Here is a 21508-nt window from a genome sequence, read left to right as displayed (position 1 = left end):
AACTAGCGAAGCAAATTGGTTGATAGATTTTTAAACAGCACAGTCACGCGTGGAAGAGTTAGAGCAATTCACCAAAACAGCAATTATCACCTTTCAAAGACTTTTCTTTTTTTTTTTTCAAGTTCCAGTTTGGGTTGATACGTTCTGCCTTTCTTTTAGGCAAACAAACTGGTCACGTCCTGTTATATATATATTTTTTTTTCCTGCTTATATATTTCAGGTTAGGAATTGGTGCTGGTAAAAGTGAGATCTGTCTTTTCAACTCTTTCGTGGAGCCCAAGCGCTCGTTAGCAATCGGCTAAATGGCCTCGGAGCAGACAGCACCGGGCTGTTCGGGCAGCCCATGCTTCTTTGGGGAAATCATATTATAAATGGTGTGGTTTTACCAGTGCTTCCCAAAAAGTGCATCTTTCCACCCCAGCGTATGTCAGATGCAGAAAGCAATACAGTGCTGATGCACACATCGAGAGGCAAAGTGTCACAAACGTGTATTTTGTCATTTCACAGGCATTTTCTTGGGAGAGTTTCTCCTTTAATATGTTTTTTAGGTAAAAGCAGACAGCTGCTAAAACTTCTAGCAGACTAATAATCTTATTGAGGGTTAAAATGCTAAATGTGGACTTTCTTGTATAAATAAAAAACAAAACCAAAATTCTCCAGCACTTATGTTTTCTCCCTAAACACCTGTTTACCATATCACCAGTAGCACACACACACAAAAAAAAAAGAAAAAAAGAAAAAAAAAAAGAGGACCTTCCTGGGTTTTGGCATCTCTCTCTGAACTTACAAAAAAGAAATTAAAAAAGGACAGATTTTTGTTCAAGTCAACGTGTGAATGGCATAGGCTGCTAGACATTCAAAGGCTGCTGCTAGGACATTCCAAGACAGTAAAACATATAAGAGGCAATTAAGCATTGAAATTTCGGATTTAAATCCAGTATCTCTTAACTCCTGCCTGGCTTTAGAGTATTTTGTTTTAAATATTTCATTAGTATGATTCCCAATTAAACTGGCTTGTCTCTGCAGAAAGCAATGTATATATTTATGACTCAAGTTTATCCAAGAATATAGTGAATATAGTCTTATGCAAAAAATATAACCACAGATGGAAAGCTACCTGAAACCTGCTGCTTTTTTCTGACAAACTTATGCTCCCGGTGAAGTCTCCAAACTAATTAGAATTGATTTATTATGGATCAGGTACCTTATCAGGTGAAGAAAGAAATTACCATGGACAGTCAAAGGGTTGAGAGGTCAATACAGAATAGCAAAATCAATTTGCATTGATTAGACAAAAGGTCCATTTTACAGAGCCCAAAGGATTAACTTTTAAGCAAACATCTTTGAACTATAAGACAGCATTTGTGACTGAGAGGTATAAGCAGTGCAGCATTAGAAAACACTTAAGATATTTAAATAAGAAAATAATGCAAGCAATGGTTTAAGCTATCTGGATGTTTATTTTTTATTATGAATCATCCCCAGGATTATTGTACAATTCACTTGAAAGCCCTACGGAAAGGATGCAATTGTTTCATTTATCCCGCGTGTCAATCTTCCCATGAGTTTTCATTCAGGTAAGGTGACTAAACTCAGGAGAGTTGCAGAGAAGGGAGGAAATCTGTGCAAAGGATCGCACTAATCCTGGTGTTGGTTGCGATGAAATATTTACTTGGCAAACGTAGTGTTTTACCACCAAACCTGATGAGACTTTTTTTTCCAGTGAAATACCATTGTAAACCAGATCTGAAAGACTAAAAGGAAGGACGCTCCCTTCTGTGGGTCACCCCTTCCATTTTCTGCAGCACCCGAAGCAGCGCAATGCCACAGGAAAGCCAGGAGAGCATTACTGCAGCAAAAAATAATAATCCCCAGACAAATATTCTTTACTTCCTCATCACTTTGTTTTCAAAGTTTATTCCAAGGAGCCCATATTTCTCTGCCCCTTATCTTGGACTTCCCCCTCCCCCTGAATAAAACTTAAGAATGGGATCGTGGACCCAGCGTATTTGCTGTGTGCTACCACTTGAAATGATGTAAATATCTGCATTAATTCTTAACTGGGCTTCAGAAAAGCCTCCGTGTTTGTACTTTCAGGTAGCCACCTTCGGCAGCAAGCATTTTCCTTCCCTTGGTACCCAGCATTGCTCTTACCTTCAATAGCAAGCATTGCTCTTAGCTCCCGGTTCAGCAGTTCGTAGCGCCTTTCTAGGTCATGTTCTTTTTCCCTAGGCAAGTTACAAAAGTTCATCAATATGTTAATTACTAAATCATTAAACACTTAAAAGAACCTTTAACTTACATTGATTTTAGGACTCGTAACCGACTTTTCTCTTCAACTTTAAGCTACTCCAAACAAATGATACACAAACTTAAAACCTTGCTCAGGTGGCATATTCAGTAACAGGGCCTTTTCATTTTCTATAATGTCGGCTTTAATTCAGTCAGTTTAACTCTATTGTGCTACAGGACGTAATTATTTCATATTCATCCTTGGAGCAGCTGTTGTGGAATGTCCTAAGTATAAAACATTCCCCCGGATCTAATGAACAAATTCCAGCATCAGCCTATTCACCAAGACAATATGACACTGGAAGTATTATCCTATATACATTCTGACCTAATGAATAATGAAAATTAGACACGGGATTAGAAAGCTTAATATTTTGAAGGTAGAATCTTCTGTCAAGTTCAGACACGGTAGGAAATTTGTGAGCACAGGCTCTTCCCAGGGAAGTATGCAGGCATCTACACTAGGTGGCATTACTGAAAGAAATATAATCAAAACGAAAGAAGCTGGAAAAGAAGCGCCAAGGGCAGAACACCTCTAAAAATGAGCAGCGTCTTCTCCCTTCCTCGCCGGTGCTAGTGAAAAAAGTTTATTTGTCCTTACTTTGCAGTATTGGTAGTATCATTGCACTGTGACTGATTCACTAATATCCTTTCAGCAGTCCAGTGCTGCTGAACTAGTGATAGGATTGAGGATTTCTACGAAGCAGGTAGCGACTCAAATTTTGCTCTCTCTTCGAATAGTCTTCACCTGTCACATCTGAGGCACAATCCAAATCTATTTGCGCATTTCTAAAATGTAATTTTATTCTACTGTTGGGCCTTTGAAAATGTAACTGTGCTTAATATTTCTTTATTTTTTTTTTTTTCCACAGCTCTGGCTAATCTTGTGTCATTGCACGCTTCTCATTTTCAAGTCTGAAATATGAGAAAAACAAGTTACTCGATGTGTTCCACAAATCATCCATGCTACTCACTTTTGAGGGAACATTTTTGAAGACTAATGGGAATAAACTAAAAAAGTTTTGCATCTATCTGCTGGGCAAATATTCCAGTAAATCATCTTTTTGTAAATACATGTATCCATCCATACTTACAGAAGAGAAAGCTGGTTCATTCGTCTTATTAAGGCATTCTTCTTATTAACCAGCATGAACCATTCCTGCATCATAGCTTCTTCTTCTTCTGTGTTTCTTCCTGCAATTGAAAGAATTTCATTACTTACCTGGCATTTTACAAATTGAGCTACATATTTCATTTCGGGTTTTGGAGTATCGGTCTCCGATATCATTGAGCATTACAAGGCATATAGTAAATGGTAAAAATATCATATGGCTGCAAGTCCTGCCACCCAATCCTGCTTGCTCCATGACTAAATCTTTGAAAGCAGCCACTCTTCAGCATGTATTTTAGTGTTCTTTATCATGCTGATACCCTGACCTAAATAAACACCTTTTTAAAAGTACTGTATCTTTTAAATTCTCCCGAAATAACTATATTGTTGTGATGTTCCCAATGAAAAAAACCTTGCTGCTAAAAGATGTCTGGTCATCACAATCTTCCAAACACAAAAACAATCCTTGTGGGCAAGAGCCACTCCACCCATACAAACCCAGCACAGTCAGGATGACGTGGTAGGGATCAAAGTAGCTGCAGAGCAGATGGTAATCCTGAACCCTTGGCCGAGGCGCAGGCACCTGCTCAGCTTCTCTGTGCTTATGGCTACTCTTCCAGACGATGAGCTGGAAGGAGCTGCTCCTCTCTTCACCCGCAATCAAAGGGAGCCCAAATACAAATAATTCTGGGGTCCAGGTGCCTAAGGGTCCCCATGTGTGTATGCATGGACTAGCATTCCTTTCCCCAGCCCACATCCATCATTGCCTTCCAGCCAGGATCAGGACCCTCCATAGCCTACCCGCAGGCAGTACTACACTCTACCAGACTCTATAAGACTCTACGTTACCATCTCTGCACCATCAGGCCATGTGGGGAAAAGGCAGACAAGCACCCAGAAGGCTCCTGACTGTCTTTTCCACGTAGCAGGGTCGCCTAGCCAAATTTCACTCTCTCTGAACTCATGGACTAGGAGAAACCTCATCAAATTCCTTTGTGGAGACTGCACCTCTGTAGTGACCTGCCATTCTCATCTCTCAAGTTGAGCTGAGGAGCAAAGACTATATGGTCCTCATTGAATTATGAAACTCACACATTTCTTATGGTTAAAATTAATCTGGGAAGAAACCTGGAATAGTGGCAAAGGAGCATGAGCTGGGTCTTCTGAGTACTTCTCTCAGCTTCGACACTGCTTCACCGGGAGACTGTGGGCAGATCTCTGAGTTTAAGCGCCTTGTGTGTAATATGGGGATAATACCCATACCGATCTTGCAAGGGCGCTAAAAGTTAATTCTTGGATGTTTGTAAAGGGTTTTGAAATCTCTGATGCAAGGTGCTGTACACTTGGGGAAGCTATCTTATTAACTTAAACCATAGGATCCCTAGTTGCAGAGAAGCAATTTCCAGCATCAGAAGCTGGAAAGACACCAGAAAAAATATTGTTTTGCTCTAAAAGAAAGCTTTCAATTTCTGGATGGGAGTGTTTGAAATGCTTGCACGTACGTGCCTGCCACGTGCATGTTCACACCCCAATGCCACGGTAGTGTGCAAGCCCAGATCTGCATGGAGAACCACCTCCTCACCCAGCTATGACCCTGCTGCGTGCAAGGGAAGGTCAGCAGCCTTCTCCAAACTTTGATTTGCCCCGCTGTGGCCTGTGGGCTTGGTGCATCCACACAAGGGAAGGTAAAGGAGATGAACAAGGAAGTGGGTCAGCTCGGGGTGGAGCTGGTGGACCCACACAGTAAGAAAAAGTTACGCCATTTGGTGTGCTCTTCTTTCTGATGTGAAACAAGCCCCCGTATCCATTTATCAACCTGGGAAGCTCCTGGTTGATGAAACTGTTCCTTGGAAGGGTGCTTTTAGGGTACACAATTTGCTAGCGGCAAGAAGGGAAGGGCAGAGCATCCTAAAGTGGGGATAGCCCTGCAGCCTTTTTCCAAGCAGAAGAAGCAGGGTCCAGCTCCTGGACAATGGAGCAATGAACGAAGAAATTTGTCACGTAGAAATGCTCTCCCCCAAGACCTTCAACTTCTGGTTTTGTGCAGAAAATATTACACCACAGCATTTACAATAATATTCAGCAGTTCAGCACTCCCCCAAGGAGGATTAAAACTTATAAGTACACTTTGCTGTTAAGTTACAGATCAAAGGTGTTGCTGTATTGGTCCCTCTAACAAGGTCTGCTTTTAGAAGTAGATGATAATCAATATTAGCAACCTTTCATTGAAATGCACCAAGTAGCTGAAATTTATTTGGGGGAGAGGGAAAGAAAAAGAGGATACATTGCCTTTTTTATCCTTGCAAAATGACCGGTCTATTCTGTGACGCATGAGATTGCCACACTGCCAGTGAAAAAAAGTTCTCACAACCAGACATACATGGCCATAGTAACACTTTAATCAATTTATGACACTAAATTTTTTGGGTTTGGGGTGGTCTGGGATCTCTGGCTAAAAGATGCCATTATAAATGAAAGCTTTTGCTGTATTTAATTTTGCATGCCTTGAAAAAGAAATGAGAGACAGAAATGTTTCAAAGGAGTTTGACTCAACAGTGGACCTGAACTTGAATTTCATGCCATGCAATCTCAGGGCAAGAACATAAACTTCTCTCTATTAATGCATTCCTCCTAAATAAAGTTAGTTGCAACATATAACAAGAAAAGATCTAGGTAAAGCTTGGAGCTGTCGAGTCAGATCTGAACAGGTGCCCATTTTGATATTTCCACGCTGACACTGAAGCACACGTGATATCCATAGAATACGCTGGTTTAAAAGTGAGTTAACAAAGTCTTGATTGTTTTTACAGAATTTTTAATCTGTTTTTGTATTCGCTTTGGACCCATGTGATGCCCTGACACCGGTCATGTGATATCGGCTGCGATAGGCACAAATCCCCGGGCAGCAACAAAAGAAGAAAGAGTAAAAAAGAAAAAGCTGAGAAAAAGCTTGCAATTTGGAAAAAGGCCAATTGTACCCTGGCGAAGGCCTTTTTGATCAGTGAAATGACACATGTGTGCAATATTAATAGCAGTCGATGCTGATATTTTATTTGTTGACCATCAGCTTTTAAATTCTTGCGCATGGAGCTGAAACAGATTCTTCCCAGGCAAGCAAAATAAAGATGAATTGCCATATATAAAAAATTTAAATAACTCTTTTCAGCCAATACAATACCATTAGCACATTACTTAATTTGTTCTTTTTCCTTGGTGGAAGGATGCACGTGAAACACTTTCAACAAAGAAAAACTGAGTGTTGTTACTGCAGCGATATTGCAAACTAAACTCACATTTACAATTTCTAAATAAAAAATTTTAAAAAAGCCTTTCTTAAACACAGTTTCACTCTGTAAAACCCTGCTGCTGCTGGGGTTGTTTTTGTTTTCACTTTCCAAGTGTAAAACAAGGATTTAATTGACTTCCTGCAAATGCTTGAAAATTAAAATTGGGAAAATATCTATGTTGTTCTTGGGGAAAAAAAAATACTGTATAGGTTATTTAAATGAAGCGAAAAACATGTTTGAGAACAAATCGATCCCACACATGCAAACCCCTTATCTGAGCCAGTACAAGATGATGAAAATCTATAAATAGTCCACAGATCTTAAACTTAAATTTTTTTCCATAATACATGCATTACACTATTGTTTTCGATAAAAACAACAACAACAACAACAAAACCCTTTTAAAGCTAGTAAGTTGGACCATTACAAATTAATCCTGACTTTAATAACTGGTTAAAGACCCCTTCAGCTTTATAAGTAACAAAAAATATTAAAGCCTGTGATCACAGCGAGCTTTTCTCATTTCTCCTCTAACCATTTGTTATTTAATCCAATACTAGTAATCCAATTTGTCCATCAGACTTTTAAAGGGCAGAATGCAACTTCCCCAGCTTAGACACTTTTCAAAGTACAATATATTTTTCAAATGAATGCTGGATGTTTCATTTTTTCCCCAACTGTTCCTAGCTCTAATGTATGAGGAAAAAAAGAACAAGATGAACATTGTTCGTACTGATTAAGTAAGAGCTCATTAAAGAGCTGTCAGTGCCGTACTTTGAATATGCATGAAGCATATAATCAGATCTAGTACCGTCACTAGAGGAGAATACGGTAAGTACAAAGGATTGATTTAATTACTTAGAGTGGGCTGTGGTGGTAAAGCAGTCTTGTTAGCGCAAAAAGAAAAGGAGGTTGTATTCTGGCACGGTTAGGGGAAAAAGGCAGTTTTAGCTTCTGCCACAATACCTAATCTCAGGATAAAGCACTTTACATTGTAGCTTAAAATGAAGACTGTCAGTTTTCTAAAAAGACCAGAATTCATCTTATCTTGTTTAACCTCACCTGGTTAACTATCTAGCAGAACATATTTATTCTCTTTAACACATAATTATGCTTATACCTTTTTATCCTATAGCTCAATAATGACTTCTCAAAACAGCCTTCAAATAAGAGCGCGTAGTGCTGCAAACATCATATGCGTGCAAAATGCTCGGTAAGAGATTTGAAAAATGCAGAACCAGAAACTAAGACGAAACAGTAAGTACACGCGCCTTTAATATAAAAGACAACACAGCTTTTAATGTTGGACTTTATTATTAGATAGGTTCTGAGGAGGATTCTGGCAAGGTTTCTCTAATTTATTTTCTTTTTCCCCTCTTCCTCTCTACTTTCTTTTTTTTTTTTTATTTTCTTTTTTTTTTTTTTAAATCAATACATTCTTGTTTTATTCTTCCTCTAGGAATCCAGGGGAACTATACATGCTTTTTTTTTTTTTATTTTCTTTTTTTTTTTTTTAAATCAATACATTCTTGTTTTATTCTTCCTCTAGGAATCCAGGGGAATTCTCTCACAGCAACTCTCAGTGCCATTTTCTAATTTCATTGTCTGGCTTGAGTGGTGAAGGATGCACGCTCTATTCTTCTCTTCACTTGACATCTACCAGAACCCTCCTCAATGATTAGGAACGAGCCAACTCCAAGCCTGGAATAGCACAAGACACTAAATTCTGCCCTCAGATACAAGAAACTCCTACTGACTTCTGAGTTATGATTCTGCACTGTGATAGCTCCTGCGCAGGATTCAGTCAAGGCTGCAGCATAAAGTTTGGTGATTTTGTCCCTTACTGGGACAAATTTTAATGATAACCAAAATAATGATAGCCAGAATTTTAATGATAGCAAAAAACCACCCAAACCCCACCCCAAACCCCTTTCTTTTCTCCTGTGGTTCATCACACATATTCAAATATAATTTTCTTGACTGTTATTCAAAACCAGCTTGAGCCAATTTTCAGCTACAATGCTCAAGAATTACAAGCATGTTTATATGTTACCATTTTTGAGAACAATAAAAACGACTAGCTTATTTTAACATTGTACAGCTTCCAGGCAGTCTTTAAAAAATACCTTTTCCTTCACATTCTTCAGGATTTGTAAATGGATTTTCGTTTACACTGTAAGCTAATTATTTGTTAAATATTTAAATAAGAAGCATCTTGACAAATATCTCTTCTGAATCAATTTGAAAACCAATTTCTATTTTTTTTTTCCTTTCCTGCTAAAAATACTTCCAAACACACCCCTTATGCTCAGCCAGCTATCAGTATGAATATGTGCCATTAGACCCATTAGTTTAAGCCGTTTGGGCAGCTAGTCATTAGATAAACCCAATATGGATTAACATAGTAAAACTGTACATTGCTAAGAAAACAGAGAATAAAGTGCTACGAAATACTGTGAATACCACTTAAAAGGAAGAAAAAGCAGCAACATGCAGGGACAAGATCAGTTTACAGTGTAAATGGATGAACACAGTAACTCCTCTACACTTTATACTGTCGTAAATCTGTCAAGATAAGCCAACAGATTAATATTTTTTTAAAAATCCTTAAATGTAAATGTATTTAGCTGTTGTGCAAAAATGAATTACAACCTGTGGAAGATAAATAATAAAGGCTTTCTATCAGCATCCCAAACCAGCCCATTCAATCTGGCAAGAAATAACAGGTTTACAGAAATCACTTTGTATGCCATCTTAAGCAGTAATTGTTTTTAAATTTTATTTGCACTGTGTATAGTGTGTGTGCCATGGTGTCATGGTTAAACACAGAAAACTCACCATGTCTCCCTATTTACCTCAACAGAACTACATGAAAAACAACCTGCTTAAGACAGAGCCCATTCTTCACCCATTTGCTGATGTTTACACACAGTTTTAAAATAGAATAGAAGAAGCTTTCTTCACTCAACATACTTGGGTGAAGAGGCCAGCAAGGAGAATGCCAGTGCATGTGAACTAGAGCGGAGCGAATAACGACAAAAACTGGCCAACTTCGCTCTGCTCCTCTTTCTGGGCTATTTGTTAGTTGACAGAAGCTAGATGACCACTGAGAGCCGTCCAAACACTAGCAAATTCCACAAATTTAATGGGAAGGTCTTTTGAAAATGTACGCCACTGCTTTTATTTGCCTGCTGAATAAAAAAGTTGCATTCACCCAATCATGGGGACAGGTTTTTATGAGTTTCTGTATTAGGAGTGAGCGGACAGATTGGCTTGTTTACCTGAAGGAGAACATGAATGGCAAATAAAGAATAGTTCTAGGATGTGTCTCATCTTGTCTCGTAAGAACCTGGGGAAATTCACTGAAATTGAAGGCGGTGTGTTTAAAACCGATAAAAAGAACGATCTTTCCTCAAAGCCTCATCATTTACCAGTAGAACTCGTCGCCATGAGGCAATGTTGAAACTAAGAGCTCAGCAAGAATTAAAACCAGGTTGAATGTTGAATATGGAAAGGCAAAGCTGTAGTGATAAATATACAAACAAACAAACAAACACAGGAGGTAAGAATTGGATCCTCCTGTTTTAGGACATGTGCTAACCTTTGATTTTTAGAGGTTAAATGAAATGTTCCCTGGGGCCAGGTTAGCCTGTAACCAGCTCCTGCGGAGTTTCTTGCCCTTGCCTGGGTTCAACGCATACCTGTCTCTCTACGGGGCAGGGTTCTGGACCAGACCGTGGGGCTGATCCACTGTGGCAATTACAGCTTTACGGAAAGGAAACACGGGAAGGGACGAGAAACAACGCCGGGTGTTTTAGCTGACCAACTTCACATTGCTAACAAAGGCTGATGGAAGGTCTCGAACCCTTTGAAGTCAACGGTGGACTTCCCACTGATTTTAATAGTCTTCTCATCTTGCTCACTGTGAACAGCTTATACACAGATGAGCTCTTGTTTTTAATGTGAGTTACTGAATTTAACAAATACTTAAGCAGAAAAGCCTATATTCACAAGAGATGTTCTTCATAAAGGAGGGTTACTCCAGACCTACCGCAAAATGTGTCTGACCCAACTGAAAGCTATGGCAAAGATTTTTAAACGACTAGCAATCCACAGTTTTTCACTGAGTGAAACTGAGGCATCCCAGAAGAGACCTGTTTTCTGAAAAATCACCCTCCTCTGCTCTCAGAGGACAACCTTTGGTGTAAAAGCTCAGAATTTTGGTTAAAATAATTCTTCAAAGTTTAAGTGTCAAAACGGACCCTGCAGTAGGTGCTCCACAGCATGAATAGATGGGCTGCTCTATCTTGAGCTTCATGCCTCCCATTTCAGATTACCATGCCCAGCTTTCTTCCAGAATACTTCTTCCTTTCACTGAACGAGGACCTCCTCAGTTATTAAAAATCACTGAAAATGAACAAGAATAGCCACCAAGAGATAAACAGGATGGGACCATTGTTTAGATGACACTGCAGAAAGCTAGGTAGCAGATGAAGCCCTAGCACAACTTTCTGAGTCTGAACTGGATGGGAAAATGCCTAAGGAACATTAGAAAGGCAAATTCACGGCCACTAACTTGCTGCCTGAGAGCAGCTGAGAAGGAGACATTGATGTCCACACAATGGAGTCTCATAAAGGCAGGTAACGACTGCCAAGAATCTGCCAGGCAGAGTTACATTGCAGTGCATTGTCTGACTCTATTTCAGCCCCCAAAAGTACTGTAACCCTAACGAAATGGAGCTGCAGCCAAGGGAATGCCTTTATCACAAGCCCACATCAAATTAGCTTAATATCAAGCAGGAAACTTGTAATTTCTTTGGTTTCTGAAGCATAATAAATCAGAGAGGCTATTTAAAATTTTGAGAGCTGTGTAAACAGAAGGTCAGGGTTCTGACCACATCTCAGCGCATGCGAGGATTTATTGTACCTGGAGTGGACTGACCCACAGGAAGACAAATGTTTGTGGCCTGCAGTCTTGGCAACCTGAAATTATCACAGGACCAAAACAAAAGACGAATTGCCTGAAAGACTGCTGATTTTCTCTACATGACAAGTCAACACAGTGGTGACCAGAAAATAATAGAAAATCAACAGAAACAGAATGCTTGGGCTTAATAAAGACTACAAATATATTTTAAATGTGGGACCATCAATCCAGACCAAGAAAACACATGGTTTGTGGCCCAAAATTCAGACAAGAAGAGGTGAGATTCAACTGAAACATCTGGAGAGACTCCTGTAAGAAAGCGATGCTTTCTGCCTTGAGGACAGTGCCTGCAGGGATCCTAGCACTGAGCAGAGCCAACGCTTGCCCTTTATCACCCTCTGCTATTCTTTGTACCCAAATTTTCTCATGTAGCACAACTTCAGAAGAAGCACAGGCTTGGGAAAAGTATACATCAGACCTTTGCTTGCAGCACAGGAAACACGCACCATTAACTGATACACTTGAACCTTTGAAGCTATGGAAAAAAACAGTAGTTCACACTTGGAAATCCACCAAGAAGGGGATGATGGTCTGGCAAACGAACTATTTCGCTTGCAGGTTGACAAGTAGAGTTGGATGCTTTGTTATGAGTGACAGTAATTCCTCTATGGCTCATAACTATTCCATAGACCAGTTGCCTGTTTACTTGGCAAGTGATGGCTGGGTAAGATTCTGAAGTTAGAGGCCAGTTAACCTTAAAGTCGTTGAATTGTGCTCTACTAGGCAGCATATTATCCCATTTTTACCAAATGTTGCCTTACTTCCTTCAGAACATATTCTCCTAGAGCTGGGAAGGGGCGATGGTCAGTATAAAATGACTTCTTTAAGGGACAGGGCTGAATTTAACCCAAGCAACTGCCTGAAGTGAGATGATGGCTGGCATTGAATGTGACCTTGTACTGGTGTTAATGAAGACGCCTACTCTTACTGGGAGCTGGTAGGTTTGTAGTTCTGGGATCCAAAGCTTCCCAGGGCTAACTGGGCAAGTTCAGCTAGGTTGAGGTGTCCTGGGGCCCCACAGTTTCCAGTTTTGATAGAAAAGGTGTAAACAGGAGAAAACCAAGAAAAAATAACAGGGCTTTCTGCAGACTACAGTGGCATCGTGGGCCGGGAGTCCTGGGGTGACCAAAGTGCCTTTCTCCTCGCCTTCTCTTTACAGGCAGGCACTGATTGTAAAGAAAGCTAACTTCCAGGCATAAAGCCAAGGACTATACCTACCACATGAAAGGGCATTTATATTGCAATACCACAAAGAAAGATGGAAATCAGTTAAAAGAAGCAAGTGTCTGTTGGGTCTTGCAAGACTTTTGGAAGGCTCGCAAGTCTATTCATAGCACCTAGGGCTCTCCCAGAGTAGCCTCCTGCTACGCGGGCAGCGCTGCGCTTGGGCTCTCTTCTTCAAGCTGGCTTCACTTTGTTGACAGGTTCTTTTAAGGCAATGATGAGGCTACAAGCCAGGGGAGCGCATGGAGAGGAGGCTGACTTACCATTCAGCCCTTCCAGCCAATGGCAATTCTGTGTTACTTTGAAAAAAAAAATATGGTCATTGTTGCTGCTGAGCTGCTTTAATGATTTGATGAACTCGGCCTGGGAAGGCTGAACATGGACACTGCCCACGTCTGGTCTTGGAAAGGTCTCATCCTGGGAACTTCTGCCTACCAATGCACATATCTAAGACTGAAGAGATGTGGTGAGTTAGAGAGTCAGAATTGTGAACTCCAGGGTTTGGCATGGTGTGTTCGTTCTGTGGGAGCTCCTCAGCTGTAGAAATGCTGGGTATTTGGAAAAGTATGGCCAGATGGTTTTCCTTTATCAAAAGCGAGTCAAGATTGCTTCACGGGAACTGCCAATGGGAGAAGATGGAGACTGGAGAGGAAAGAGTTTGCCAGTAAGAGACCATGGAGGCAACATGACAGAAGGGAAACTGGAGAAAGATTGACAAGCCTCAAGAACTCAAGAAGTTCTCAATCACTCATAAAATGCATGATTCTGGCAACTACAAAACCAATACTTGTGCAGAAATTTGTGTATGAAAGATCTGGACCCTGAAGACTCACATCAGAGAAACAGCTTACTGGCATGCCAGTTTATTTGCATTAACAAATTTTAATGAATGGCTTTGCACTGCATGGATTCAGTACTAGCAGGCATTTCTACAGAGCTCTGCAGGCTTCAGTGGGATTCAGGTCAGTCAAGTCACACTTGGATGCAACGTAGAAGCACAGTTACCATATTGTAAACAAGACCTTGATCGTAATGTCGTTGCACTTCTTTCACCCAGGGTATTGGTAGTTGCCAAAACTCCCATTACCATAAACCTGGCAGCAAGTTAACATTCCTGAACACTGGAGAGAAAGGATCTTATCAAATGCTTTATAATATTGCTTTGCTTCAAAAAAAGCAGTAACTACCAATGCGCAGTTTTGTGAACTGTTACCATGTTACAATAAAAATCACTAACTCTTGTGCTCATGTCAAAAACCTTTTTTACTGTCCAACAGAAATTGCTATTAGTAATATCCTTCTAGCCTCCTAATCGTTAGGTATTTCCAATAGGGAATGCTCACAAACTAGCACCAGCAAAAAAACAAACCAGTGCCACACATGTATCATTCACATATTCAGAATTTTTTGAAACGCTTTCACTCACTTTTTATGCTAAATGTAAAAAGGTAAATGGTAAAGATGTTGTTTTCAGCGATACTTTAAAATTTTCTACCTTGCCAGAACTGCTGTTGTTATACCGTCCTTTCTCTTGCTGTGCTTCGGCATGTGCATAGTTGCCTTTCACAATATGGTTGGACAACTCTCTACCATCTCGCGGTTTGGCAAGTTTTCAGTTCACCTGAGATTAATCATGCTGAGCTAAGCAAAACAACAGTGTAGGGAAGCAAGGCTGGCAAACTGCTATAAAACTTACAGTGTTATTAATTCATTGTTTCTGATTTAGGTAAGATATGAAAATACGAAAAAAACATAATGATTTCTTTCTCCTTACGTGTATGCACCGATATTTTTCATACTGTCTGCTTGCTAGCTTGAAGACGGTAACAAAAACAATTTGTAAATGGAATTCATCTCTCAAGCAAAACTGAACATTCATCATTTTCCTCCACTAGCCCTGACACTGGTGAATATAAATCTGCATTTACTTTTGAGAATTCCAAGGAGAATTGCGAATTCAATTGTTTTTAAAAGACAAAACTTGGCTTAGGGAGTAGAATGCCTCCTCCTAGTTTACTCCTCCCTTCCCCAGTGCAAATTTGTGTTACAGTCTGGACGACTCCAGTAAGAAGCATTCAAGACGGTATAATACAGACTGGTAAATACAGCTCGATAATCAGGTTTGTGAAGGTGCAGAGCATATAAGGGATTTATTTTTGATAGTGAATCTAGACACACATACATCATCAAGCCCCCATTGAGAAGCAGACCACTCCAAGTGATTAATACAGCTCAAGGGAGCAGAAAAGAGATCAATGACAAAAATCACCTGGTAAAAAAAAGTAAAAGGTGTTGCATTAAAAGGGTTTTTACTTTGCATGTGAAACAATACCGAGAAACCTGTATTTTAGCACTTGTACTCAACAAGCACTCCAAAGTATGCTGGGATGAGAACAGAAACCCATCCTTTCTAATAATCTTGTGACAAAAGCTAAAAGACATCATCCTATTAACTAGTGATCTCAACTGCTAATGCAGAGTACTTCCTGGTGCCTTTTATGTAGAATGCCGCTATTAAAAAACCACTAAACATTCACTGTGAACAACACAGAATCATTCATCTTTTATCAGCATCTCTTGTTAGAGGAGTATGAGAGGGGCTGAAGGTGTCATTGATATTATAGAGTGGAAATTAATCAGAAATTTTTCTCATATTTTCCTCATCACACTCATTTACTTTTGTACAAATTTCCCCCTGCTAAAAAGTTCATACCCAGCCCCCTGTTGTACGCTTTTAAGTTGAGAATATTCAACGAGTGCGTCAACTGAAAGGCACCAGGTCCTAACACAAAAAGCATTCGAAATTCTCATTTAGTTGTCTTTATTTTGCTAGCGCCATGTGGTCCTTGAAGATGTAGAAAACACGGGAAGCCGAGTAAAGATCAGAGCAAGCTCATTAGCATTCTGACAAAATTGGAGTGGTGGAGATGTATAGTTTGCCTAGTTTGTCGTTTTGAAAGCTACCGGTGGTAAGCTTTCTATTTCATTGTGCTTTTGTCTTTTTTGGGGGTTTTCAACGCAGCGGGGTGGTTGTTAGCCTAGGTTTTCACAGTGCATTGTGGGAACCTTGCCTGCACATTCAGCCTATATAGTATCATTCGAGTTCAAGTCAAAAAGTTTTTTTTTTTTCCTATTTATTTCATAATCACCTATGCTAATGCATAACTGTCGTCTGGCTGTCAAAACCCATCCTGCCTGACATCCAGTTTATAAAGTTAAAAAAAAAAAAAAAGGAACAAAAAAACCCTAAATAAAATACACTCTGAGCTGCATTTAAAAATAAAACCTTTTAAACATGTTGCTAGTTTTCTTCAAAAGACAAGATAAGAAGAAATTAATTTAAATTCCACTGTTTACAATAAACTAGAAATGAATTTGAGACAGATCCAGTTGATTAGAATTCAAAAGAGACTCTTTCACCATGTAAGATCCCCAATTCTATTTCAGAGCCTCTTGAAGGAAAGATGGGTTTATGCTCCAGAATTATGTAAATAATGAATTACCTCTTAGAAGACCTAAAGAAATTATTACTCTGGTCATTTGATTTTTTTAAAATTTTTTTTAAACATAAGGCTCACTTTGAAGGGCTAAAAGGGCTACATTAATGCTGCTTTTCGACATGAACGTTTCCAAGTTGCAATGAAATGGATAAAGGTCTTTCTGGATGAATTTATCTGCTAAATCCTTGTGGTTGCCCTCCTATCTCGGATGATGACCCAAAAGAATGTCAACAGCTCATTTCCCAGATTTTAAAATTTTTTTTAAACATAAGGCTCACTTTGAAGGGCTAAAAGGGCTACATTAATGCTGCTTTTCGACATGAACGTTTCCAAGTTGCAATGAAATGGATAAAGGTCTTTCTGGATGAATTTATCTGCTAAATCCTTGTGGTTGCCCTCCTATCTCGGATGATGACCCAAAAGAATGTCAACAGCTCATTTCCCAGAGAGCTGGAAAGAGTCACTACGCGCCATAATCTGCACATTCTCAAAGAACCGTTTCAAACAAAAACAAAAGCCATAATCTGCACATTCTCAAAGAACCGTTTCAAACATTACATTTCACAAGCTGTTTAAAGAGATTTTTTTTTTTTCTCTCATCTCCACTATCCTACCAGTACTTTGGACATCAGTGCTTCGGAAATGAGGGCTTTAACAAAGTTGAAACGTGACTTTTTACGTATTGTGTTGGTGGGTCGTGCATATGTGCACACGTGTACACGCACCATGCAACACGTGAGCGCTCACGGATTCCCATGTGCTTCAAATTTATGTCGCTAAATTCTAGCTGCACTATGGCAGGGACAAGTAAATGCTAAGAATCCAAATACATTAAGTCACTCCTAATTTACTCATTGGATTTTTTTAATATAACATGTGTCAGGATGCCAAAATCGCAGGTATCCCTTTAGTAGGAAAGGATAAAACCTGGCTTGAAAGGAGTTACAATGGTCTAGATTCAGATACAGTAAATTTTACAATGGAGTGGGGATTAAAGATTTATTTACTCAGTAAGGGGGAAAGGATAAACAAATATTAAGAGAAAGAGCTGCTTTATACAAAGCCTTCAAAATTCTTTCTTTTTGTCATATGCTTGGATAGCATCATGATGTTTGTCAAAACAGCCTTAGAGCTGCAGCCAGCCTCTGCTGATCAAGAAAAGCAAACGGTCAGGCCAAAGAAGGAACACTGGTCTTTAAAAACAAAAAAAAGTACAAGCAGGTAAATGCCTGAAGACAGAAAGCTCTGAGATACCCCCATAGCCGCGTGGGTTGACAGATCTAAATTTTTCCATCATATTTAAAATCTAGTTCCATTCTATGCTCATGTGAAATACATGAAATTTCATCACAGGAGACGTTGCAATGTTTAAGCTATACATGAAGAACTATACTCCCTCCCCAACTAAAAACAACACCCCAGACCTGAGAATTAAATAGCTGGCGTTATTTTAAGCTTAACAAAAGGCAGAATTTTGCCAGCTCTGACGTGGCACCTTTATTTCAGATCTGCTTTTAATCATTCAGTTCCTTTTCACTCAGGTTCCAACTCCCAGCAGAGGCAAATAACCTGAATACTGTTATCCACCCGACAGTAAAGGCGACCGAATTATTTTCTATACTTTGCAATGTGCTTATAGCTGCAAAATTATTTATCTCCTTCACTGCGTTCTACTACGAAAGTTTCCTCCAGGAGCATCGCTGGGACCAGCCATATCAAATTAGAGGGCAGTCAGGAGTGTCTAAGTCCAGCTTTAAAACAAATATCATAACAATTACTTAGCCATATGGAAAATAGGGTATGTCTTTCCTGAAAGCTTTTATATATTTTCTATCTCAAATTTCAACTTCATTAGAAACTATTTCTGACTAGCAAGCTGCAAGATTGCTAAATATCTAACTGTTAACTCACCATGAAGAAAGAGACTCTTTTGAATGGCAGAACTTTTCCAAGATGCAAATGAACAATAATCTAATTTCGCGAGTAAATTAACTGAAGGATTCATTTTAATGTTTCACATTTTAATATGTTTCAAAGTCTCTGAAATTAAGTGGCAGTTGCAACCTATGCAATACACACACATATGTGCGCCCACGCTCATGTACACATGCTAACACAGCACCCGCGCTACACCCAACTCCCATCTTCAGAAGAACTCACATTGTACTTATGTTTAGGTTCCTATGACTTAAAGGCCAGATGTTTCACAAATGACCAACAATTGGAGGTTAGAATAAATTAATGACTGATTTCTGAGCTTTGATGGAATTAAGCATACTTCTTTTCTCAATGTGCCATGTGAATGTTCGTCCGACACAGCACCCGCGCTACACCCAACTCCCATCTTCAGAAGAACTCACATTGTACTTATGTTTAGGTTCCTATGACTTAAAGGCCAGATGTTTCACAAATGACCAACAATTGGAGGTTAGAATAAATTAATGACTGATTTCTGAGCTTTGATGGAATTAAGCATACTTCTTTTCTCAATGTGCCATGTGAATGTTCGTCCGTTAAACTTTTTTTTTTTTTTTTTTTTTTTTTGCAAGTGTGTCAACCTTGTTTTGACAAGTGAGGCCACCCGGCAGAAAACAACTGATGCAAAACCCAGGAGTAATCCCTCTGTTTAGTTCAACACTGTGGTTAGCCTTAACACTGCCTCTATTATCCAATGGATTTAGAGAAACTTTCATTTATTTGTTGGCCTCAGTCTTCCAACTTTGTTGCCTTCTTTAAAGGACCCAAGACCCATTCCTATGTAAATACATTTGCATAGGTCCACAATGAAACTTTCTGGGACTCGGATTAAACTTGCAGAACTAGATAGCTGCACTGCGCATATTTGTGATCTTCACTTTCACAAATATATACGAGTAAATGAAGCTGATGTCAACTCTCACTACAAGAACGCCTGGAGTTTAAAAGAAACGCTCCGTTGCAAACTACGTACCAAAGCTCCAAACTCTGAAACAACTGGCAGACACAGCGCCCAAATATGAATTTACAATATATATAATAAGCAAAAAGTCCCTTTCATTTAGGAGCTGTTAAGATCAGCACTTTATTTGCTGCAAAATGTCATCACCTCTCCTAACCTGTTCCTGTTGCGGCAGGACAACAGGATCCCTGTTGTAAAAGTGGTGATTCATAGCTACTTGGTTTTTCACTTGTTTTTTTTCTTGCTGCCTCTGTTTATAAAGAGTACCTAGGGTATAATGTATTATTATATACTGTACACAATACAGCCTTCTTGCAGCCAATTCAAATATTCAAATATAATCCCTGTTTCAGCACCGGGATTAATCCCTGCAATTAAATCACCCCTCAAAAAATGCAGGTGGACACTCAGTGCAATTTCGCCATTCCCACATACAAAATGCCAATACCTTAAAGGTTTATGTTCTGTAGGAGAGCTACGATGGACCTAAAGCATATACTAAGGACTGGTTTTGTAATTTCACTGGCACTGAGGACTGTGGGCCAGGAATTGCAACTGAATATATTCTTTTGGTATGCATTTAAGGAGATAACACCTTCTTCCAGGGGCTCAACGAACATAGATATCTAATTCCTTGTTTTGCAGTACAGTCTGTTTTAATCTCGTTTAAAAAGCTTTGTATACATAACTTAAAAAAAAATAATATTATAGCATTATTCAAGTCCACTACTACAATGATTAAAAAAATGAAGCCAAATATATCAAACTTAATCGCATACAAAAATACACTAGCCACTAGAAAATGACTTGCATAACTGGAAGCACGTTAATGAAGACACTGGCACAAATCATAAACCAATTCTGATTTACACTTTATTTTCCTTACTCCTGACTATAGGGTGAGTCTCTGCTGCCCCATGTAAATACCATATACAAACCCAATTTCTCGTTGGACTAAGCACATCAATACAAAAGCAAATGAACTACCAAAGTGCCCTAATTAACAATTTTGCAAGTGAATGCAGACATCAGTGCCACACTGCAGCCATTAAAGTCTATTCCTTGCCATATCTGTTTCTGTTAACATTTCAATAGACCAATTAAATGACCTTTCCCCCCCTCAAACTCAATTAAGCTGTTTGAACATCAATTGATAACTTACCATGTATTTATGCAAAATGTGCAAGCAAGAGATTCATTTTTTCAATCCTAATGATGTTTTGAAGAAGAGAAAACTATCTTAACTATCCTGTCCTGGTATTCCATGGAGAGGAGGCCAGGGATGGGATTGACTCCCAGGGGAGCCTGGTGGGCACGTTGGCATTGTGGCAGGCGGTTTGGAGAAAGCAGCTGTGAGGCAGATATTCTTCTTCCATGCCATTTGGTCCCTACCAGGCAGCTGCCTTGGGAGGTCAAAAGAAAGCGGAGACAGCCATCTCTTTCAGCTTGTTGGAGTATCACATCGCTGGGTCACAGCCAGCACACTGGTAGGTGGCACAGGGTCACATCAGCCAACTTGTAGATATCCAGAATTGTTTCTTTTTTCTCTCCCCCCCCCCCTTTTTTTTTTTGTCTCGAGTTTTTACATCTTGTTCTACAGTGAAAAAGCAAAGGGGTGCCCCAACGCATACACCTTTCTGAGCATTGCATGGTAGGCATGACATTTGACTTCAGCCTGCCCCATGTTAAAAGAGGTGATTTGCTGACATTTGCATTTTCCCAAGGGGCTTGCTACACCATGAATCTGTTTGTCACAAACTCAGGGGACTTGAGTGGAAGGAGTAAAGGCAACACTGAATTCTTTGCTCGTGTTAAAGGCTAGATAAGGGTCAGTGTCTCCTCTTTAAGAGCTGGCCTTTGCTTCTCAGTACAGGTAAACAGTTCCCCCGCAGAGTGTGTAGATAGGGACTGAAAGCATGGGGATTTATTTAAAATAAGACCACCTCAATCTAGGACACAGACATTTTGATGCTGCTGCTGCAACTAATTTAGGTGAGAAATATAAATTTGTTGGCTTCAAGAATAGAAAGGATGATGACAAATCTTCCAGGAAAAATAAGAAATGAGTATTTGTTTAGGTCATTCAGAGGAAAGCTTTCTAAGTACCTATGCCCTCTCAGTAGACTTTTTCAGATCAAAAAAAAGCTCTAATTTTAAACTAAGAAGAAA

General features: G+C 39.5%; 1 protein-coding gene across 1 annotated transcript in view; it reads right to left on the bottom strand.

The window, feature by feature from the left end:
• Positions 1-1946: 1946 nt before the first annotated feature.
• Positions 1947-21508, bottom strand: part of EHBP1 (EH domain binding protein 1) — a 222839-nt gene continuing 203277 nt past the window's right edge. Inside the window, 3 exon segments of the mRNA XM_009282606.2 lie at positions 1947-2092; positions 2095-2228; positions 3387-3486. Coding sequence (XP_009280881.2) covers positions 1947-2092; positions 2095-2228; positions 3387-3486 — 380 coding nt within the window.

The sequence above is a fragment of the Aptenodytes forsteri genome, unplaced genomic scaffold (genome assembly GCF_000699145.1).
Source record: "Aptenodytes forsteri isolate BGI_AS27 unplaced genomic scaffold, ASM69914v1 Scaffold582, whole genome shotgun sequence".
In the NCBI taxonomy this organism is placed as follows: Eukaryota; Metazoa; Chordata; class Aves; order Sphenisciformes; family Spheniscidae; genus Aptenodytes; species Aptenodytes forsteri.
The sequence above is the reverse complement of the archived record's forward strand: the minus strand, read 5'-3'. Positions and strand labels throughout refer to the sequence as shown.